At 37.3% G+C, this 24,650-nt stretch overlaps 1 protein-coding gene across 2 annotated transcripts; it reads left to right on the top strand.

Annotated features, from left to right (window-relative positions):
- The first annotated feature begins 1,126 nt into the window (after positions 1–1,126).
- On the top strand, positions 1,127–24,446 carry LOC140338942 (lysosomal acid lipase/cholesteryl ester hydrolase-like). 2 transcript variants are annotated; one of them, XM_072423270.1, is made up of 10 exons: positions 1,127–1,295; positions 5,376–5,490; positions 8,781–8,789; positions 11,208–11,400; positions 18,321–18,430; positions 18,843–18,979; positions 19,727–19,873; positions 20,585–20,656; positions 20,811–20,879; positions 22,121–24,446. In XM_072423270.1, exons 1-10 carry the CDS (start codon positions 1,170–1,172, stop codon positions 22,361–22,363), a joined length of 1,221 nt encoding a protein of 406 aa, XP_072279371.1. In that variant the 5' UTR covers positions 1,127–1,169; the 3' UTR covers positions 22,364–24,446. The 2 variants fall into 2 exon arrangements, with proteins under 2 accessions (XP_072279371.1, XP_072279372.1); XM_072423271.1 differs by lacking the exons at positions 8,781–8,789; positions 11,208–11,400 and adding an exon at positions 7,327–7,522.
- Positions 24,447–24,650: the final 204 nt, after the last annotated feature.

A 24,650-nucleotide genomic window follows, 5' to 3' on the forward strand; every position in this document is an offset into this window, starting at 1 on the left:
TAGCATATTGAACAAATGCATGATGAAGCACTAATCGCTTCAACCCCACCATCTGTTGAACTACCTCTAAAGCTTGTCTCTAGCCAAAACTTCTTTTTGGATTTAGATAAGGTGTCCAAGAAGTCACTTTTTCATTGCAGTACAAGACAGGTATTTTTTTTACATTCTGTTTGACAGGTGGAGGATGAAATTAGATTCCTTTCTATTTAGTGCTTATATAGGCCGGGGTATATAGTGCTTATATTAGCTGGACCGGGGTCCTCAACACCAGGTATCCAGAATCCACACACATTTTTTGTATCTCCCCTTATAAACAGCAATGAATGGCTTACAGAGTGTCAGATAACTGTTTTATACCAAAGTATGATCTTTATGTGGCCCCCAAGGACTGTATTTGAGGGCCCCTACTTACAGGAAGCATGTGCAATACCCATGTTATAGCTGTAGATTAGAACAGCAGTTGCCGACAGGTGGTCCGTGGCTCTGTTCCCTGTATGGTCACAACCTGCCCACTCTTCCATCGCAGGCTCAGACATGCTTGCTAAACATCCAGAGGGGAAAGTAGCGCAGGGCTGTGGACACAGTTTTTGTTGCTTCCACAGCCCTGTGCTATTGTTCCCCCCGAAATTGAGCAAGCAGGTCTGAGTCTGTGATTGGAGGGTGGGCGTTACTCTGGGGTAAGTTTCTTCAGCTTTGAGTGACACATGGCTCCCCGCACATGTTCGGTGAACATAGTGTCCGTGAGGTCGGAAAGGTTGTTGACCACTGGATTAGAATGCTATTCCATTCAGAAAATGATTTAAAAAAACAATTCAATGATACTGGAGAAATGTCTGGAGAAACCCTTCCTAGCTTTCTGGCACCATTTTTGGTTTTAGGCAGAAGAACCCGGATCTCCTGCAAGGCATCCCTGTTAGATATGGATGTGTGCCTAGGACATGGTGGGACAGTAAATATTTGTGGCTATGATTGGGTATGTATAAATCTCAGAGCAGTGAATTCCTCACCACAAGAGACACTCTTCTGAACATATAGGGACTATGTTGTTTTTTGTGTTATAAAAGGTGATTTTTGAATCCATTCGATTTAAGCCAGGGCTGTAGTAATTTGTGTATTTGTGTAACGCATGTTATAACTAATACACAATATTCTTTCTTTACAGGCACAAGATGTGGCGGTTGGTTACAGCGATAGTATTTATTCCTGCCATTACTGCACAGTTCCTGAACTTGAACATCAGTGATATCGATGATGTTATTTTCCGTAAAGCAAACCCTGAAGCATCAATGAATGTGGTAAGTGCTATGCTTGTTTGGATAATAACCAGTTATGTGTATTTTATCATTCACATCATCACATTGTATTAAAATGTGTGCATTACCACAGTGTACAGAATTACACTACTAATGCATTGCAGCACACTGCTGCCATTCAATTTGTGTGAAACCCCAGAGCATCTCGTAACCTACAGTTTTTGTTGTGGTATGCTGCAAAAAAATACAGCATGCTCTAAGTTTTTGAGCAGTGAAGTGTTTTGGGTGGCCCATTATCGAATTTTTGTTTACAAAAAATGTACCTATTGCATCAAAGTTAAAGGAATCCCCACACGTTCACTTCCATGTATACAATTAGACTACCCAAACATAACAAAAAAAGACTGTGTAATGCATATGCATTCCAGTTCACTGTTCCTGTGTTAGTAGTGCACTGAAGACGGTGCATTGGGGTACTGATGGCTAACTCTGCAATGTCATCCATTGATAATTTTAGTTATCATATGCTTTTCAGTGCTTCACAAGTACACACAGTTATGAAGCTTTCACATATCCGGTATTGATTTACGCTACATAGTCTTTTCTGTATTGTGTTTGTGTGCACTAACATTTATTTTTGTGCCTTTTGTTACAGAAAATATAGGTTTGATTGACAGTTGTACAAATCTTTTTATAGTTTGCTTTTAGGAAATATTTAATGTTTTGGGGTTTGGATAATCCTTAGTAGTCATGTTATCTCCTTATTTTGCTATAGCCAGCAATTTTTCCTTTAGTTATCCACATTGTTCAATGTGAGAATTGGTTTTTACTTTAGTCTCATAGAATGTGCTGTGTATTTCAGTAAAGAATGACATTCTTTCCAAGAATGAGTCTTGTTTTTATTTTTACTTCCTCTTTTTTCTATTTGCATAAAACTACTGCAAAATATTGAGAGAAAGAAAAGACCACAACTAAGCCCTCAGCTGCTTTATTCCTTTATTGATGCATTTGTATTTTCTTCTCTTTAGGAGGACAAGTCCAGGATTTGTAATTGACTATTTTTTAACATTGGGAAAAAAAATAAAAACAAAATGATTATATTAAACAAATCTGGACTGGAGCAAATAAAAACTTCTACCCCTCTCCTCCTATTGTTCTGCTCAGAATTGCTACTGGCTTTTTAACTTGGACTGCCGTAACATCATACTGGCACATTAAACCAGAACAAAAGGCAATATCCCTTCTGCAATAAAATAAACTGCCTGATATGAATGTTTTTATTTACATTCACCTTTTCCCGTTCCGTCAACAGGTGCCAGCATCTTCCTCCTTTTCTTCCTGGTTCAGATCTTTAGCCTGGCCAGGATGATTTAATTGTCATGTAGGCTGGTGGATATTCTTTCATTCCTGACAGCCCCTGGGCTAGGCAGTTTTTCTAAATAGTAGACCGTGTACTAGGCAGGCAAGTGTGATTTATTGCAAAAAGGACGTTGTCTGTCCCAATAAGGACGTGCCTTTAAAGCAGAACAGAAATGGTTGGTGGATGGTGAACTTCTGCCATATTCAGTAAGTATTCCCGGCATGCTTGCTAATATGGCACAGACTTATCTGTTTACAGGCTCCCTGCAGTGATAACAGGTCTGGGATTCGATCACTGCTGCATCCCAGGAAACTCATCTTCACCACTGATTTAACAGCACACTTCTGGACCCATGGCAATACTCTTTTTCTACTAATAAATACTAATATTATTTTTATTAATAATTACACAGTATTTATATAGAGCCAACATATTACGCAGCACTTTAAAAAGGTATTAGTCATGTCATGTCAATAGTCATGTCACTAACTGTCCCTTAAAGGGGCTCCCAATCTAATGTCCCTACCATATTTATGTCTTTAATACAGTCCAAGGACAATGTTTGAGGGAAAACCCATTAACCTAACTGCATGTTTTTTGGAATGATGTTATTCCTGTACATGTGAGCTGAGCTCTACACTGATACTACATTGTAGGTTTAGTTGCAGATTGCACTTAGCAGAGCAGTAGTAACCTCTATATCCCTATTTAATGTACAGCGCTGCGTAATATGTTGGCGCTATATAAATCCTGTTTATTAATAATAATAATAATATATCATTTTGTCTTTGTTGTGGCTTGAGGATGGCAATAAAGGAGAAAATTAATATAGACTGCCAGTCATTACTGTTGCCGTTTGTGTACAAAACAAACTAATATTTAATTGAAAGTTACACAAAGTATCAGCACATGCGAATGTCTTGTGACCTGACTGTGAACACTTTTGCTTCTGGCAATGACAGTACTGTAAGAACCAAGTCAGGATCCAAGTTAAGTTTCTTTCCGAATACATTCTACACTGCAGATTGTTCTTCATTTTTTAAACAGCCCAGCTTCAACAAGGGCGTAGCCTGGTAACTATGATTACATTTACATTGATTAAGGTGAATTTTGTATGTAATATATACAGCTGTGGACAAATTTGTTGGTACCCCTACAGCTCATTAAAAAGCATTTTTTAGGTAATGAAAAGTACCCCTATGTCATTGAGTAAAGCAAGTTAAAGCTTTATTCATATTCCACAAAGGATTTCTATAATGGACTTGACACATTTGTTGTACCCCTAGAAAAGTTCATAAATAAATGAATGGGAGTGATTTTTTTTTTTAAACTAGCTGTTTTTTGTTTATTAGCATTACACATTTCTTCACTGATGGTCAGTCATCTACATGGAGAAACATTGTCACTTTGTACTCTTTGTATTACTGTTGTAAATACTATTAATCAGCACCACAAAATATAGGGACTAAAAAGAGTTAGGCTGCGTACACATGTTGAATAGAACTGAAAGATTCAGGAACGAGCGCTGTACATACAGAGCTTTTCTGCTCTATGGGGGGGGGGGGGGAGTACAGCCAAGCTGCACTCTCTCTTTCACTTCCATTATAGTCATTCATCTATGGATTTGCCAGGATGGATCCATGAACAATGAGCCCGGTACACATGCCAGATTTTTGTCCAATACCAGCCCTGAGGCAATCATCAGACGAGAATCATCTAACGTGTGTACCCAAAGCCAGAGAGCTCACCCAGGTGTGCGTTTTTTTTTTTTTAAACTTCCAATAGCTACTCCAGAAATACTCCCTCTCTCCAGGTCGGGGCTTCGGATGAGGCTGGGTTCTCTACTTTGTACTTTTAGCGTGATGATGACGATTTATTTTAGCACTCAGGCAATGCCTAATAAATGTTTATTATTTCCTTGATCCCATAATACACAGGTGCTCAGCATTTCGTCATTTTGCTTTTGTTTAACTGCATGTTTTGGAAATTCCAAAATAAGCTTTTCAGTAAAACCTGGCAAAAGTATTGTTTCTAAATTTCAGGGTCTTTGGATTTTTTAGAACAGTTTTAAGTTCCAATCTTCAGGCTTCTTCTGTTCCCTCAAAAAGGATAAAAAATGGCTGCTGTCTGTTATTAATCAAATCACACCAAATCAAACATATCGAAAACTAACTTTCAAACATCATAATAAACAGGTTTTCCATGTCTTGCACTGACTATTGACAACAGCTGCATACAGTGATCTGTGAAATTTTGCCTTTATCTGTGTATAATAGCCAGTGATTCTGGATGCAGAACAGTCTTTGGGTGCATAAAGGATTGATTTGGCATGGCCTGTTTGCATGGCCCAACTTACTTATTTTTGGATTTGAAGGTGACAACATGAAAACGCCTGCTCCTTTTCAAAGCCAATACTTTAGGTTACTGGTTCTCATCCATGGTTCATGGTAACTTGAGAACCTGGGGCAGCTTGGAATTATAGTAAATGGTAATTCACATATAAATTTAAGGGTATTTGAGGTTTATTATGCAGTCATTTGGGTTTTTAATATGTATGTATATGTAATATAATCCTTCAGAAAGCGTGACATGAGTTACTTGACAGACACTACCTTATTTACAAGGACATTTGTTATTTAAATATTACTCTGTGAACAAAATATAGATTACTTAAATTATTCAAGAGGTGTGCACAGATAGATTTTAAAGTTTATATTAATTTATAAATATATATATATAATTTTTTTTATTTTTTTTATTAGAGTGAACTGATCCAATACTGGGGATACCCTAATGAAGAATATGAGGTGGTCACTAAAGATGGCTATATCCTGACCGTCAACAGAATACCTTATGGGATCAAATCTCCATCTCGAGGTATGTATACAAAGCAGGTACTGTATGGTTGGCCAGTAACATATGACTTTATTTTTTCTTTATTCCCCTTCTATGCCACCAAGGGATATTAGAATTATGTTCTTTTGGGATGGACTAATATTGTGTAAGCAAAGGGCTGGATTATTTGCCTGTCCTGCCCTAGGCTTCTTCCTGTGCTGCCCACGTGAGAGAAAGCCTAGGCATGACCCAATCTCACATGATGTTCGCATGAAGTAAGGATGAATATATCAACTAGTAAATATGATCCTCCCACTCAGAATAAGTTCAGATGGCTAAATGTCTTGGCTTTGGGTCATGTGAGTGACAGCGGGAAGTGTTTGAAGCTGATTTCTTTTTTTTTTTTTTTTAAATACCATTCATGACATCCTTAATAAAATTCTACTTTTGTAGCTCTGGTGCTGAACCTTTTACTTCAGTTGTTTCAGTTACTTACACAAAACAACTGTGCAGATCAAAAATCACTTCTCCTATACCATATACTTCTTACGGGTAAGCTGTGCAAGGTATTGCGACCAAATGCTCAGAATAACAGCCAGACAACCAGCAGTCAATGAATAAAAACTTAGTAACAGTTACATTCCTCTGGGGGATGGGGGTATCCTGTAATATAGCTTTAAGATCTAAGTATGCATTCCCTAAAAGAAATTGGTCCAGAAATATAAATGATGCCTTTCCTGGTTGAAGGAGCTTGTTCCAGAGCCATATTATTTATTATCTCTTCAAGCATGTGCATATCAGATGCTAGGGCCGTGTCCTTCCTGGAATACGTACATGTAAAACCAAGCAAGCTACATTAGCAGTGCCTAGATTTCTCTGCTGACAGTTTGCTTTCATTGCCTAGGACCAATGCTTTCCAAACATGTCTACTTCTTCTACCCATGTTAGATTAAGTACATACAGACAGCAAAATTCATGTTTGTTAAGTGTAATCTGTGAACAAAGTGTATCCAAAGTCAACTGTTGGTGGCACATTGGAACAGAAGCTGAAGGAGATGCAATGATCCCTTAACATTAATCCTTTGACCACATTAATCGTTGTGAAAATGGAGGATTTTTGCACAGATCACATAAGGATTTAGGAGCATGCTACAAAACGTTAGTGTTAGTTGTTAGTGTTGAATCCCAGACACAGGTACATGATGTTTTACTATACCAGGGAAGGCTTTGGAGATAAAGAGATCAACAATATTTTCACTGTGGCTGGTGTACTTCTACATTGATCCCTGGTGAGCTGTATGCTAGTATCACTTTGTCAGTAAAGGTTACAGGTGTCCGCCCCGATGGCCATGTTAAAATAATATTTTGACATACATCCTCTATCATTAGGCAGTACATTGGGCACTACAATACACAGCTTAGGCACAACCATGGTGTTTATATTGTCACTCCTCAAATATAATGAATATAAAACGGTAATTCATGTTACCGTATACTTTGTAAATGCAAAACTTTTAAAGTAAGTGGCAATTTATAATTTTTGCATTAAACTTTTACAGATGTGTTAATAAATTAAGTATTCCAATATTTTATAGATGAGCTGATGTTTCTTTTATTTTATCTTGTATATTCGATATCTGATCACAGTACAGCAAATGTCCATTTTTGACACTCAAAACATAGCAAGAGCGCCCCCTAGTGCATAGTTTGCTGCAACAATACAGGGGTTTCTCCTTGAAAATATATTCTGTTGTTTTGCTCTGCAGTGTGTTTGCATTCACAGAATTTATTTGTGAAATGGTATCACTGCTTGTTCTTTATTGTGTTATTTATAACCTCCATGTTCTGGTATTAAAGCCACTTTTCTCATTCTACCAGGAGGACCTGCAGTTTACCTACAGCATGGATTGCTTGCAGACAGCAGTAATTGGGTCACTAATCTGGATTACAATAGTCTGGGATTCATCCTGGCAGATGCTGGTTTTGATGTGTGGATCGGGAATAGCCGGGGGAACACGTGGTCCAGGAAACACAAGACCCTGTCACCCGATGAGGAAGAGTTCTGGGCTTTTAGGTATGAAAGTCTGTATGTAAAAAGCCTAGGTCATGTAACAAAACCAATATAATTAGTAATAATTTATTTAGGGTTCCAGCTAATCTGACAGAAGGATTTGGGTTTTGCAGAAGTTACAGTTTTAGAGCATAAGCTAGCATATCTTAATGTTTGGTGGACATTTAGAGCAGTATTTCTCTACCAGGGTTCTGTGGAATTTATTGGTTTCTCCAGAGGTTTCTAGGGGTTCCTTGAGCAGTTAATGAATCTCATGCCAGCAATGTAGGAAGCATTCTTTCTACTGACCACCACACTAATTGTGCATATAGTAATTTTTGCAGGGGTTCCCTGAAGACCTGAAATTCATTTCAAGGGCTTCCCTCATGTTACGGTCAAGAAACTTGACCTTAATACGAGGCTTGTGACCATTAAACTGTCTTTACTACAGGAGTATGAAAAGAGTGCTCCAAGCTGTTCTAGGTGCTTGATTTTGCACAAGGAGATTTATAATGCAGTTGGTAACCCTGATCCCTCTTATGTCCGGATCCTTTACTAGGAGTAGAGGATTATGTGCGCTGCTGCCTACTTTAACCTTGGGTGTCCAAACCTGGCTGTAGTTTGATTCATGTTAGGAGAGGAATAACTCTTTCAGGTATAGTCTGCTTAGCAGTGGTCTGCTTCAGATGTTCATCATTTGTGCATAAAGCAGTCAAATTTAAATGAAACTCCAGTTTTGTTAATCTAAAGGAATAAATTACTTGCAGTTTATTGCAGGGATTTTAGCAGCCTTATAGCAAATTTATAGCTCTGTCCAAGAAATTGCTGTTTCAACATTTTTTTTCCAAAACAAATAGTAAATGTGATTGTCGGCCATTATATTAAACACTTGGCCAGGTTTCATTGGGGTTTTTTGAAAAGGAGCAGCCTCTGCATCTCTTGGTGGCAACAGAGGTGCATGTTGAATATATCAACTTGTTTTTGTTGTCTTGCCATTGTCGCCACATAGCGGCTACATCATAGTGCCGACAAGTCATTTCAGCTATTAGGTTTCTAGATGTCCTGAGTATTGTGCTAAGCATGAAACAACAAGCCTAGTCAAGCACGTCAAGCAGTATCCCAGGCGGTATGTGTACCAAAGTTTGAGGATCATTATTAGAGGAAATATTAGAAAAAATAAAAATAGATAACCAATCTACAATGATTGACAGTTGAAATAGCTAGAAAACTGTATTCAGAGATAATAAACTAAAAGAAATGACCTAAAACTTGGAAAGTAAAGCAGCACCAAGTCTATTGTGTAAGCTTTCCAAGGATGGAGAGGATACACTTTCATTGGTGAACCTGCAAACCTAGAATGGATTTCTTCACAGTCATTTGGTATGGTCTAGCAAATGTTCTGAATCCTTGACCAGATCCGTTCCAGGCTTTATGAAGTTTGGTGTTATTAGTGATTTCCAGAAAGTATAAATATTGTTTGATTTTCCCAGACACCATACTGGTGTATAGGATGTAAGCTAGACGTGTTCCCACCACATCTGGTGAATGCAGAATTGATTTGTTGTTTTCCAGTTCCTTGTGGTACTTGGTACTTGGCAATGTTCCTTTGGATTTTGTTATTGCATATGTGGTGTGTTTAGAATAACAGCAATAATGTGCAGTAACCTGTGGAAACCAATCAAGCATTATTTGTACCCAGAAAGATTTTATTTCTTTGGAAACAATACAAAAACTAGAAGGTTAAATCCTACCTTGTCTCAGATAACTTTGGGAAATTTGTGTTAGTCTTTTTTTTGTGTCTGTGGAAGGATTTTCTTACACTTCTGTCCATGTGATACCACTTCAACAAACCCGTGGTGCAGTTGTCAGCAGGACTGGAAGGCCTATATAACAATGTAACATCGTCAGAACACTGACTCCTATTCTCACTTTGTTAAAAAAAAAAAAAAATGATGTAGTATAATGTATTTATCTGTGTCTCCATTGGATAGAATTTTCAGCATTGTCTTTTTGAAACTGGGATGTGCGAACTTTTCCCCTATCTAGTCAAAACTAAATGAAGACTTCCGGCGCCGCATGAGCAGGTGAACACGCATGGAGGCTCCTGCACAACCCCAGCAAAACTCTGTTCTACAGCCACGATTTAAACTCCGGACACGCTGTTTCGGTTATACAAAGCAGTGGGTACTCACCTAAGGCGCTATTCATTGAGAGAACTGTTACCAGCCCATCAGGAAATCTCATGATGAAGGCTGATAAACCACGCACACAGAAAGCAAAGGCGGTTGCGGACTCGACCATAGCACATGGAACAGGCAACGCTGTAGCAACATCCATTCATACTGTCTGCTTCGATCATACTAGAATTGCGGATGTAGTGGTGGAACTTTTAAAACCAACAATCCAGGATGCAATTGATGCAGCGGTGAGTAAAGGTATTACAACATTACAAGAGTTGGGATTGCAGGCACAGAGGCTTACCACTGCAGAAGATAGGATTTCACATATTGAAGAATAATTTATGTCAGTTCAAACATGCATAATGGCTCTAGAAAACCATATTGCTACAAAAACGTAGAAATAAGTTACGTATTGTGGGCCTGCCAGAATCTCTTAAATCATCATGATTAATTAACTAAATTTTTGTGGAAATACCTAAATTTCTTGGACTTACTAATGTGTGCAAAGTGGAAAGAGCCCATCAAGTGGGTCCCCCTAGGATGCAAAGTAATGCAACACCAAGACCGGTGATCGCCCGATATTTGGATTACTCTGATAGATCAAATATCTAGCAATCCTTTCGCTCTAAGCAGCTTCTACAAATAGAAGGAGCACAGGTTTTAATATTTGCTGAAAATTCAGGGAGGTCTGTTTCATTTTTCATCGCTGTGGAGTGTGATTTAAATTGTTTCATCTGGCCACTTTGTATTTCACTGACCCACAGGATCATAATTGCAGTTTTACATCACCAGAGGAAGCTGAAAATTATGTAAAGGATTTAAACATTCCTGAGGTGGTATCAAGATCATCATCAAATTCACCATCTGCTGTACAAAGGTCCATATCTACATCTGATAAAGTGGCCAAAATTATCAGTTTCCTCTCCTTAAGCTTCAGCACACTACTCCAGTTGGTTTAAGATCTCAAGAATCAAGGAAATCTAATGTGGCTATCAGAAATAAAAGGGGCAATTATAAAGATCTTGCGTGTACTAAGCAGGTTGTTGGGAGGTATGAGCCTAAAGCTACGTACACACTTCCAATTATTATCGTTGGAAAACGAACGACGAACGATCCTGCACGATATCTACGAACGATCGTATACTTTGTAAATGCAAAACTTTTAAAGTAAGTGGCAATTTATAATTTTTGCATTAAACTTTTACAGATGTGTTAATAAATTAAGTATTCCAATATTTTATAGATGAGCTGATGTTTCTTTTATCTTATCTTGTATATTCGATATCTGATCACAGTACAGCAAATGTCCATTTTTGACACTCAAAACATAGCAAGAGCGCCCCCTAGTGCATAGTTTCCTGCAACAATACAGGGATTTCTCCTTGAAAATATATTCTGTTGTTTTGCTCTGCAGTGTGTTTGCATCCACAGAATTTATTTGTGAAATGGTATCACTGCTTGTTCTTTATTGTGTTATTTATAACCTCCATGTTCTGGTATTAAAGCCACTTTTCTCATTCTACCAGGAGGACCTGCAGTTTACCTACAGCATGGATTGCTTGCAGACAGCAGTAATTGGGTCACTAATCTGGATTACAATAGTCTGGGATTCATCCTGGCAGATGCTGGTTTTGATGTGTGGATTGGGAATAGCCGGGGGAACACGTGGTCCAGGAAACACAAGACCCTGTCACCCGATGAGGAAGAGTTCTGGGCTTTTAGGTATGAAAGTCTGTATGTAAAAAGCCTAGGTCATGTAACAAAACCAATATAATTAGTAATAATTTATTTAGGGTTCCAGCTAATCTGACAGAAGGATTTGGGTTTTGCAGAAGTTACAGTTTTAGAGCATAAGCTAGCATATCTTAATGTTTGGTGGACATTTAGAGCAGTATTTCTCTACCAGGGTTCTGTGGAATTTATTGGTTTCTCCAGAGGTTTCTAGGGGTTCCTTGAGCAGTTAATGAATCTCATGCCAGCAATGTAGGAAGCATTCTTTCTACTGACCACCACACTAATTGTGCATATAGTAATTTTTGCAGGGGTTCCCTGAAGACCTGAAATTCATTTCAAGGGCTTCCCTCATGTTACGGTCAAGAAACTTGACCTTAATACGAGGCTTGTGACCATTAAACTGTCTTTACTACAGGAGTATGAAAAGAGTGCTCCAAGCTGTTCTAGGTGCTTGATTTTGCACAAGGAGATTTATAATGCAGTTGGTAACCCTGATCCCTCTTATGTCCGGATCCTTTACTAGGAGTAGAGGATTATGTGCGCTGCTGCCTACTTTAACCTTGGGTGTCCAAACCTGGCTGTAGTTTGATTCATGTTAGGAGAGGAATAACTCTTTCAGGTATAGTCTGCTTAGCAGTGGTCTGCTTCAGATGTTCATCATTTGTGCATAAAGCAGTCAAATTTAAATGAAACTCCAGTTTTGTTAATCTAAAGGAATAAATTACTTGCAGTTTATTGCAGGGATTTTAGCAGCCTTATAGCAAATTTATAGCTCTGTCCAAGAAATTGCTGTTTCAACATTTTTTTTCCAAAACAAATAGTAAATGTGATTGTCGGCCATTATATTAAACACTTGGCCAGGTTTCATTGGGGTTTTTTGAAAAGGAGCAGCCTCTGCATCTCTTGGTGGCAACAGAGGTGCATGTTGAATATATCAACTTGTTTTTGTTGTCTTGCCATTGTCGCCACATAGCGGCTACATCATAGTGCCGACAAGTCATTTCAGCTATTAGGTTTCTAGATGTCCTGAGTATTGTGCTAAGCATGAAACAACAAGCCTAGTCAAGCACGTCAAGCAGTATCCCAGGCGGTATGTGTACCAAAGTTTGAGGATCATTATTAGAGGAAATATTAGAAAAAATAAAAATAGATAACCAATCTACAATGATTGACAGTTGAAATAGCTAGAAAACTGTATTCAGAGATAATAATAAACTAAAATAAATTAACTAAAACTTGGAAAGTAAAGCAGCACCAAGTCTGTTGTGTAAGCTTTCCAAGGATGGAGAGGATACACTTTCATCAGTGAACCTGCAAACCTAGAATGGATTTCTTCACAGTCATTTGGTATTGTCTAGCAAATGTTTTGAATCCTTGACCAGATCCGTTCCAGGTTTGCTGGATCACCCAGCTTTACTGATGAAAGTGTTTCCTCTCCAGCCTTGGACGGCTTTAATAAATCAGGCCAATGTGTGAATGAAGTTTGGTGTTATTAGTGATTTCCAGAAAGTGTAAATCAAGGAAATCTAATGTGGCTATCAGAAATAAAAGGGGCAATTAAATAGACCTTGCGTGTACTAAGCAGGTTGTTGGGAGGTGTGAGCCTTATATAAAGGGTGCAGTGTAAATAAGATATGTCTCATGAGGAAAAAAACAAAAGTCAGTGTTTTATATCTCCTACCTCTGTTTTTGGTATTTGACATGTTCTTTTTGTAAGTATCTGTTTTGTATTTAGTCTACTATAAATATTTGTCAGCTCTTCAAAGTATTTGCATTTAAATGTTACTCTTTTGGGAAATTTTGTTCTATTGGATATGTGGAGTTCATTATATTGATACTTGAATTTGTGATCTATGGAGATATTGTGAGCCTGAAGCGGCATGACGAGTTGTTAGTGTTTTTAGAATTATCTACAGCCCTCTCAAAAAAGTTGGAGAAAAATTATTATGCGAGTAGTGTCCTGGAATAGGAAGGGCTAACATTCGCCCAATAAAAGGATGGTGTGTTAAGACACCTTAAAAGGTTAAAAACGGAGGTGGCAATGCTTCAAGAAACACACTTGGGAAGCTCAGACTTTATTGGGCTACCAAAGCTTTGGGTTGGAGAGGTGTATGGTTCCCCTGCTGTGCGCCGAAAGGCAAGGGTTGTTATTCTAATACATAAAAACTGGGTAGGAAAGGTGACAAAAGTGAAACAAGATACTGAGGGGAGAATGATAAGTCTTTCCATAACCTTTTCTGATGAAGACATTTCACTTTATAATTTTTATGCCCCCAATACCCCTACAAAAGCATTTTTGTATGAAGCTGCCTGTTTGATACTGCAAGATCCCTTGGAATATAAAATAGTAGGTGGTGGTTTTAATTCCGTGATATGTGAAGTGGAAGATAGATCCCATGTAAATAGACTATTAGATAACACAAACTTAGGGAGTTTGTTGAAAATACTCATTTAAATGATATATGGATAACTTCAAGAGAGACTATACACTCCCCCCCCCCCCATGTTCATTTATCTCATGCTAGAATTGATTATCATTTTGGATCTGATTCTTTGCTTCACTTGATAGATTCACCTGATGTTCATACTATGGTTATATGAAGGTATTCTAACTCACTGATGCTTAATAAATGTAATAATAAACTTTAAATATCAAAACAAAAAATCTGTTAAAAAAATATTCAAACATTTAATGTAACTGTAAAGTAGCATATATAATATTTAAATGTGTTTGTGTGTATATATATATATATATATTAAATGAATATTTCTTTGTATTGGACTCAACGCAGCTATTTTGTATTGCATCCAATACAAAATTATTTGAATTTCCTGCCGATCCTCCTGCCCGCACCGACGCATGTACTGACGTCACGGGAAAACCCTGTACATCTCGTCTCTGCATTGCAGGGCTGGAGATCAAAGGAGCCGGATGTGTCAGAACCTGCAGGGACCAGCAGGACGCCGGGGGACAACGACGGAGCAAAGTTTTTTTTTTTCTTTAAAAGCGACCCCGAGTGTGACTCGGGATTACCGCCTTTTGCATGTAAAATCCACCCCGAGTCACACTCGGGATTACTGCTAGGGGGGTTAAAGCAAGGCATAGGGATCTGATATTTCATAAATTTGGTAATAAATCCGGAAAGATGTTGGCAAATTTAGTGTGACAAAAATTTAAGCCAACACATATCTCTTCCATGTGTTTGCCATGTGTTCGCGGGTGAGACTGCTTCAGATCCTAGAGTGAATAATGATTTGTTGGCACAAAATTATCAGAATCTTTATGCGATCCCTCCAGAAGGTTCTGTGGAGGCGGATAGGTATTCAAGGAGTGTTGAACTATCTCAGTTATCTCGAGAAGAGAAGAAGAAGGTATCTAAGATTATATCATCCCTTGCAAATGGTAAAGCTCCGGCCCGGATGGCTAATCAACTGTTAATGGAGGAGATATCCGGGGATCTATGTGCACTTTATGATACTATGTGGGATAAGGGATGTTACTTTCAGTCTGGCAGAGAAGCATATATCAAAGTGTTGTTGAAAAAGGGGAAGGACCCTAGATATCCGGAGTCATATCGTCCCATATCCCTCATAAATATTGATGCTAAGATAATATCTAACATTTTGGCAGACAGGATAGCTATTTTTTTTTACCTACTTCTATTTTAGAAACCCAAGTTGGTATTGTAAAAGGTAGATCGGCGCTTCTGGAGTATGCTAGAGCCCACCCAGAGCAGGACCTAGCCATAATTTCTATAGATGCCGAAAAGGCTTTTGACAATCTTAATATAGCCTGGCTGTTTAAGGTTCTATACTGTATGAGTTTGGAAACTCATTTATCAAAATCATGTATGAAATGGATCGAAATCCTATAGCAAGAGTATTCTACACCACGATTTTTGTCAACACCTAACAATTTATTTAGAGGAACTAGACAAGGGTGCTGTCAATGCTAAGTTGACAATTATTCACGACAACTTCTGAGGTATAGTAAAAGAATCAAGATTTTATTCACGCATGGAAAACTCACAACAGACAATAGAGGTTAGGACTGTCCTTTCCTCTGTCTAAAGGAGTTTCTGAAAACTTCAACCAAAGAGTCTATTTTTTATTCTTCAGTTCCTTGCGTCACCGGTCATCCAATTCTGGGCTGGTCTTTTATTTAGTTTGCCTGAAGACAACCCCCTTATCTGCTGGTTCCACTTGCACAGCTTCTATGGTCTCCTTATCAGCTGGTTTCACTTGACCAGGTGCAAGGCCAAGACCCCTCTGGGAACAGAAAGTAAAGAACACAAACAGCTGAGTTAGTCATTTTGAAACAGCATAATATTGTTTGAGTTAATTCTCACTTTACCTAAGGCTAGTATATATTCTATATACATTCACAGTGCCCATTATCACCTTTACTGGTTAATATAGCTCTAGAACCTCTGGTCAAGAATTTGGAAAATTCCATCGATTTTAAGGGTATACCATTTTTTGGAGCAGAGAGTGAAATAAGCATTTTTGCAGATATTATATATTTATTCTCCACAAATCCGCCTGAAGATATATAGATTATACAAATATTGTTGGAAGATTTTGGCTTTTTTCAGGACTAAAGGTAAACTTTCATAAGAGTGAGATACTTTCTTTAAATCTCTGAAATTCAGGTTAATGGATTACTGAAACTGACTTTCATAGCGCAGCATAATATTAGCTATTTAGAGATAAAAATAGGAAGATTACCTTCTTCCATCTATAGTTTAAATTACCCTCCCTTTTTTTTAAAATTACTGGTGAACTTAAACAATAGGAAAATTTACCTATATCATTCTTGGGACAATGTCATCTTATAAAGATAATGTCGTTTTTTTTAAATTACTTTATCCCTTGCAGACTATACCTTTGATTTTGAAACATAAAGATGTTTTTTTTTACTAAACAGAGCATTCTCCCGTTTCCTGTGGAGGGGGAGACGCCCCAGAATAGCTCTAAGTAAATTATATCTACTGGTTTCAGCAGGTGGGGTTAATCTTTTTAATATTAAACTGTATAATTTGAAGAATTATTAGAATTGATAAAGAACACTTCAATATATTCCAGTACTAAACTGGAGTCAGATATGGTACACCCATGGGACTTAGGGGCAAATTCCTCATTGTAAAATTACTTTATTACCTAAAAATCTGAGACAAAATATGTTCTTGAGAGACACTATATTGGCTTGGAAAGAAGTCAGAAAGAAACTTCAAATACCTACACATTTTTCCAAATATCTTTCTATATGTGGTAATTCTTAGTTTCCACAAGGTACGATTCAATCAGTTTTTCAAAAATGGAAAAGGAAGGGTTTAATATATTTTGGAGATCTTTTTGATTTAGAAACAGGATCTTTGTTGACTATAAGGGATCTCAAGGATAGATTTCTTCTCTCATCAGCTGCAGTACATCCACTTTATATCAGACAGGTGCATGCTTATATGAGAAAGTTGATAGAGAGGCCGGAGGAGGCACTCAGTCCCAATGATTATGACTCCCTATGCTCATTGTCTCCCCTTTAGATCTCTACAATCTATTCCTTTTTACAATCAATTTTTACTATACTATTCCAATATCAGGAAATGGCAAATTGACTTCCAAGAAACATATTTGATATATAAAATAGTGCAAGGTTATCCAACAGTTAGGGGAAGCATGGTAAATGAGGCGTGGAGAGATACACAGTTTATGATAATTCATAGAGCTTTTAAAGTTTTTCGAATGTCTCCGACAATATCCCACGAACGTCAGTGGAATTTTTAATGTCCAAAATGTGGGGCATCCCCAGGCGGTTTGATACATTTTGATACGCCTGTGGTCTTATCCTAATATTTAAATTTTTTAGCAACAGGTGATTCAGTTTATACAACAAATGTTGGATGTAGAGGTCAATTTGTCCCCTTGTCTCTTACTCTTTGGGTGTTGGGAAGATGTCAGCTCAATAAATATAAGGAGAGTAAAACATTATTTGATAAATATTTGTCTATTAGCGGCAAGGAGGGCAATAATGATGATACATTCATCCAATCCTTCTGTGGAACAAATTTTTACCTCCATGAAAATTATTTTCTACAGAGAAATGTTGGAAACTCAACTAAGAGATGGAGAATTTGTTTCTCGATTTTTACAAAAATGGTAATTGTTTATTATTGTGGTATTATTACCAAGGTCAGTGCTTAACCCAGAAATTTTTTTAAGCTGGGTGGGAAGAAATTGTAGGTGGGTGGCAGGCAGCCCCTGTATTGTGACCAAACACCCTAGTAACCACTCAAAAACAGCCGGGTGGGTGCTGAAAAGTGCTGGGTGGTGCACCCAGCTAAAAGGGCCTGGGGAGAACCCTGAAGGTGTTTAGTGAGGATGAAAAGGTGGCTATTATAGACCATTTTAAATAATCTTCCTGGTATATCAATAATGCTTCAGGTTGAAAAATGGTAATAACTATTACTTTACAAATAATATAGACTAGTATACTCTGATATGTCCATAAAGAAATTTAGTAATATTTATTTTTAGAAGAGGTGACATTATTACATTGCTATATTGTTATTTTGGTATATTACTAGATCTATTTTGTTATCTTTTTAATAGTGTTTATTTTATGTAATATGTTATGTAAGCAAAATGTGTATGCATAACATATGTTAAAAGTTGTTGTTTTTGTCTAGCGATTTTTCTTTTTTTTTTTTTTTTTTTTTTTTGTAAATGTGTTGAATTTTTTGTGGGATTTTAAAAAAAACTAAATGGGGAAAAAAAATGCTTTAAGTTGAGCTTTAACACATACTACAATATGTATAACATATTGATATGGATATATCATACACTTTTTCCTTTTTTGTAACCTGTTTTGGGGCTTTTTGTTATAACCAATTTTCTTTCCTTTCTTCCAGTTTTGATGAAATGGCTAAGTTCGATTTGCCTGCTGTAGTCGATTTTATCCTGCAGAAAACAGGCCAGGAACAGATACACTATATTGGACACTCTCAGGGAACCACAATAGGTATGCACATCTATTTTCCCCACAAATTCTGAAGGTTACATAAATACACATTTACAGTAAGACTATAGACTACTGGACAATTCAGAGTTTTCTATATTATTAGCTAGACTTACTGCCTGCAATGCACAAATTGAATTGGGTCTTCACATGTCTCCAGAATGCCCCAGACCATCCATAATTGTGAAATCACATATGTACAAAAAATTCTAATAATAATAGTTTCTAGAAGTTTCTGACTTGTATCATGGGTTATTTTAATCATTTGAATAATATAAATGTTAAGTTTAATCTGCCCACATCTAAATTGTAGTGATTTCTATGCATTAAACATTTCATTTTCAGGCAGTACATAAAAAATGAAAAAAAGATGCAAACATTATTTCATAATACATTTCATGATCCATCTTCATAGCGTTTATTGCATTTTCAAGCATGCCCGAACTTGCCAAGAAAATCAAAATGTTCGTTGCTCTTGCCCCTGTGACTTCCATCGACTACTCTGTCAGTCCACTTACAAAGCTTGCTGATTTACCAGAGTTTGTTATTAAGGTATGATTATTTGTTAATCTGTTTGTTATGCTGTTATGTGTTTCTACATTTAGGAGCCAAAAGGTAATATATTTACATTACCAGTCTTTAGATATGATGGCTGCATCAGTTTTTTTCAGGTTTCGCTATTATTTTTACTTGTTGATCCATCAAATAACACACTTCCTGCCCCGGGGTGACAATCGCCCTCACTGTACTTTATCTATTGTAAAGCATCATTGACACCCTAGGGCAGGACATTTGTTTGGTTTTCTAGAACACCTTTCCCTCTCCTCATTTGTAAAACATAGTGGGAGGAGTATTCTATAGTTCACAGGAGACAACGGCTTTTAACATTGTGATTTTAGTTCTGTGCACATGAAGTTACATAGACACTGCACTTGCAAAATCTACAGTTATTTTTCAGTACCTGCAGAAATATTTTAGCCCGAAAAAGAAAACTAAATAAATGGTCACATGAAGGATTGGTAAGCTGCAATATATTACAGTTTTGTTCTTGGATCGACTTTGTGTGAAAAATCCACATTTGTTGTGGAAATAAAATAATACTTTCCCCATTTACAAATGCACCCAGGATGAATATATACAATGCTGCATTTGTTTGATCTTTTACAATGCCATATGTAAATTCAGCTTTATATTGTATAATGAACAGTAGTGAAATACATCACCCAGCTTATAATAATAATGATAATCTTCATTCAGGATATGTTTATTGTTTATTAGATGTTTTCTTTCATTTTTTAGGGACTGTTTGGGAAGAAAGATTTTCTTCCACACTCTGAGTTTATCCAGATTCTTGCCACTAAATTTTGTACTCGCATAGTGGTGAAAGAACTATGTGGCAATATTTTCTTTCTTATCTCTGGATTTAATGAGAAGAATCTAAACATGGTAAGCAAAGCTTTGGATAATCATCTGCAAGTAATAAACATTAATATCTTCTTACTCCTGGACATTTTCTAATAGAAGGGTGTGTGTGTGTAGTACTCCCTTCCCTGATCCTGCCTATTCCGGCTTCCCCAGATGCATAGTTTACTTGATCAAGTGACTACAGTCTCTGATGTCTGTTTAAATTCCAATGCAAATATCTTCTGTATGCCTGCTTCATCTACTTATTAGCTTTCTGTAGACTTCTATGGAGTTGTCCTTGGAAAGCTACGAGGCAAACATACACAAGATGTTTATGTCTTGATGTTAACGAAAAGGCTCTAGCTCCTCAGATTGATAACAAAATGTGATACTTAATGTAGACCAGTTGCCCCTGAGCTTCTAAGTTTCATAGCAGTGATGTTGAATCATTTTCCTCATGACAAAAGCTGAATCTTTATCAGATCATTCTACTGAGCCTGAGTTGCGCCCATATTTATTAGGGTACATTTTTGAGGGTTGAGATCTTATGAAGATATATTCATAAAAAGCATAAATTTTATATTATATATTGATGTTTTAGCTACATTGTTTTTAATATTCATTTTAAAAATTGTTATGTCTGTCCTTTATTTTCTCATTATATCCTATTTAAAGCAAATCTAAATGTTTGCAGCTAAGTACATCTTCAGCATGTGCCGTATATTGTCTTGGTAACTCATTTCTCCTTTACAGAGCAGAGTAGATGTGTACTCCACACATTGTCCAGCAGGGACATCTGTACAGAATATTCTCCACTGGGCACAGGTACTGATTACTTCATTTTCACTCTATTGATCAGTAAGGCTTGTAACCTAATTGAAGAAAGTCTGTGCAGTTTAGAAACCTGCAAACCCACAAGTTGTTATCGTCTGTTACTGTTTACAGTACAGGTTCAGTTTTTTCTTTTTTCTTTTTGCAGTTGAGGAAAAGTGGTGAGCTGAAAGCATTTGACTTTGGTACCGCGGGTAATATTATTCATTACAATCAGGTAAGATTATGTCCTTCTTGTGAACAGAGTTTAATGACCAAATGTTAGTGCCGTATAGCGATTAATGTCTATTGTACACTTAACTGCAGTGGTTGCCAACCTTTTTGGACCTACGGACCACTAAACTTAGGGGCTCTGGATCGTGCATGCACGGGGAGCTGTGTGTCTTTCAAAGGGGAAGAAACTTCTTCCATAGTGATGTCATAATGCCAGAACCCGCTCACTCTCCCATCGCAGGTCTGAGCCTGCAATGGTAGAGTGGGCGGGAAGTGTCTGGAGACACAACCCGCTCACTGCCCTGAGCCTGTAATCTATGCCGGTGACATGGTTCGCGACTCCGACCGGTGCACCTCCCAGAAGAAGGATCCAGCTGGGACCACCAGTTGGTGACTGCTGCTTTACAGTGCTAAAACATTCAGTGTTGGCTTGAGAGAGTTTTCCCACAGCTGTACATCAATCTAAGTGTACATAATGAAGAACTTTCATTAGAGAAGTTTAAAATACTGGGAAGCTGAACGACCTAAACGAAAAACCTGTGTCAATGTAGAGCATTGCAACTTTGTTCTACTTTGCTTCCTAAAGACAGTCTTCGGGCATCTAAATTGGCCAAGCCTGGATGATTAGAGTCCTGCACAGGCAGGACTTTATTAATTCTTGTAAACTGCCAGGGAAGCCAGGATTGCTAGGTTTCCCTGGGAACCAATGATGAGCTGCACATGCATTTGATGATCTCTCTACTGAAAGATTTACCCACTTTACCCAGTCAATCCTAATCCATATCCAGGTCCATTCTTGAATTTTAGGTGTAAGTGAATGCTAGTTAGTGATGCAGATGTTCCTTTGTGGATCAGCCTCTTGTCCCCTTGTCCCCTTGTACTGACATCACCACTGTAGACTGAACTTCTTAATCACGAGAGAACGCTTTTGCTGGACAGCCAATAGGTACTGCCAACATCACACATGGCAACTGAAAAAAGAAGCCCCTTCCCCTCCTTCTGTAAGCAGAGGAAAGAGGACCCAGGTGATGTGTCACATGACCTTGGCTTTAGATAGTAGAAAAAAAAAATAGATTAGGTTCTATTAATAAAAAAAAAAAAAAAAAAAAAAAAAATTACTGATCTATTAAAAAAAGTGGGGAGATTGGGGACATGTTGCCAGAGAACAGCTTTAATAGCCTGATTCTTATATTGTGTGGGTGTGAAATTATGTGCTTGGCTCATCCCTGTAATGCTGTCTTTCAGGCTACACCTCCCTTCTACAATGTGAGCGACATGAAGGTCCCAACGGCTGTGTGGAATGGAGGCAACGACTGGCTTGCTGACCCTAAGGATGTGGCTTTGCTGCTCACACAAATCCCTAATCTGGTCTACCACGAAAATATTCCAGATTGGGAACATCTAGATTTCATCTGGGGCCTGGATGCTCTTGATCGAATGTACTACAAGATAGTTCAGCTATTGAAGAAGGCTGCTGAACTCTATTGATTTTTGTCAAGTAATTTCTCTTCTTCTATAGATGAACACCTACCACTACACAGGAACCATCCTTCAGTCATGTTCTTCTAGCTATGCAACACTTAACCAAGTAAAATCATTTTACATAGGGCAAAACATGTAGGTAATCCTTAAGGTTCTTGAGAATTCTATGTGGGTTAAAGATACGATTCTAAAGCAAATCATGTTTTTTGTAAATCTGGTGCAAAGTTTTTACCAGTAGATAATTTCAATAATAGCACTGGTGGTGAGGTTGCGGTGCATTTTTGTCTTTCTCATGCCAGGAAATGACTGCCTTTGTGGAGATGCTACATGTAGCCTTCCTCGATGGCAGCTGCTTAATTAATGGTTTATTAATTTAATAATTATTTAAATTCAGATACACTGGAATTAATTGTTCTGTTTTGCATCCAAAAATCAAAGCCCAGTTAAAAAAAAACTACAGCTTGTTAGAAAAGCGTGTTACCTGCCATGTCACTGCAGACAAGGACCCTTGCATTCTGTGGGCAAGTTTTGGTTTCTTTCTAGAGGTCTGACACATTTGATTTGGAGATAGAGCTTCATCTAAGGTTTTGTGCCACACAGATTGCATCGTTCTAGCTCTGACTGGGCAGTGTGTGCCAGGATTACATGGGTTTTCTTTCATTGCTATGGAGGACGCTGGCTTATACATACAGTCCTCTAACACAAGTGTCTGACTCTATTATCTAAAATCATTAAAAACAAAAACGGTAAAACCAAAGCAATCAGCAAACTATAATTTCATATATAACTTCATATGTTTTATCTGTACCCGGTCAGTCAATTTCATACAACATTTACATCATGGTGTAGAAGTAAACAAGAAAGCCAAAGTAGTGGTAGCAAACTATTTCAGATTTTAAGAGATATCCTAAAACTTGAAAACTCATGTCCCTGAATCAGGGTAGATGGCATTGGTTGATGCAATAAATACAGGGAAATCACCATACATTGATGTATTTCATTAGATGGTGAGCTCTGATTCATTAAACCAGCAGTCATTACCCACAGGATATAAAATATGCAATTCTTATTTATCAAATATGTTAACCATGTATTTTTTTGAATTAAAATTATCTCTGGAGTGGAATCGCAGTCATATACCAATATTAAAGCAGGTTTGTGTAAACTATTTTTATAATAGCTGTCCTATGATCTCAGGTTTTAAAAAAGACAGTTTCCCATTTGTAAATATGCTAGGACGCCATCTATTTGCAGGACTGACGACTGTTAGGTTCAGTGAATGTATACACACCGGTGGTTGGTAAAGTGCCATATTTGTGTTCCTTTCCTGGGCTGACCTGGGAAAGCGCTGGATGTTGAGCTTGTGGCGACTAGATACACGTCAGCATTCAGCACCTGTGTTTTAATAAGACTATGTACCATACAATAAAAATATTGATTTGTGTAGGATGACAGACGTTAAAGTAGAGCCACCACTCTATACACAAGTACCTAACTTAATGCTTTAAGAAAAGTGCTAACTCCTATTAAACATAACCTTATGACATATTCTTTTACTAAAACATGTAGGATGAAGGTAGAGAGTAACATTCTCTATGTAAATAGATTCTCCATCATTCTTTGTAATTTCAAGCAAGTATTATGTAAAAATAGTATATAGTATTATATAAAAAAATTTTATTGATTGTCCTAAAATATCATTAAGCACTCAGGGTCCTCCCAAAATTTCATGTAGGAAAGGAAACATTTAGCCAATCATTTTTTTCAGATATTCAGTGGATAGATAGAGCACAGCTGCTTCATACAGTTCCTGTTCTTCTTATAACCTAAATACAGCCATACATTTTATTCATAACTGCTAATTGCTCATAAACAAATAAAAAATTGCAATGTTACACATTGTCAATGTTTGGGATTTATAGAGGGTATTCCACTTACAATAACATGACTGATATTGTCTGTTTTTGCTTTTTACTTTTGCTATCAGGTCCAATGACATATTCTCAGGATTTACAAAACTGTAAAAGAGAAACAGTTTTTAATATATATGTGCCAAATTTTTCAATAAATGTTTACATTGGACACAATTGATACTGCTTTCTGATCCATTTATTGACTGTTCTTGTGTGTTTATTATTTTGCATGTTATCTATTTAACCTGTTAATCATTTTTTAGTATAAAAAGTGTTTTTTTCTGGGTTCCCCAATAATATCCTTCAGCCATTGGGCAGCCATTATTGATGCTCACAGTAGTTACATATTGTGTGGCATTAAATAGGAAGTAAACCCAAAA

The sequence above is a fragment of the Pyxicephalus adspersus genome, chromosome 10 (genome assembly GCF_032062135.1).
Source record: "Pyxicephalus adspersus chromosome 10, UCB_Pads_2.0, whole genome shotgun sequence".
NCBI classification, from domain to species: Eukaryota; Metazoa; Chordata; class Amphibia; order Anura; family Pyxicephalidae; genus Pyxicephalus; species Pyxicephalus adspersus.

Excerpts from the sequence above, each read along its gene's own strand:
- LOC140338942 (XM_072423270.1), top strand. The coding sequence starts at position 1,170 with ATGTGGCGGTTGGTTACAGCGATAGTATTTATTCCTGCCATTACTGCA. Across the intron at positions 20,657-20,810 it reads ATATTCTCCACTGGGCACAG|TTGAGGAAAAGTGGTGAGCT; the intron begins GTACTGATTACT and ends TTCTTTTTGCAG. Across the intron at positions 20,880-22,120 it reads ATATTATTCATTACAATCAG|GCTACACCTCCCTTCTACAA; the intron begins GTAAGATTATGT and ends GCTGTCTTTCAG.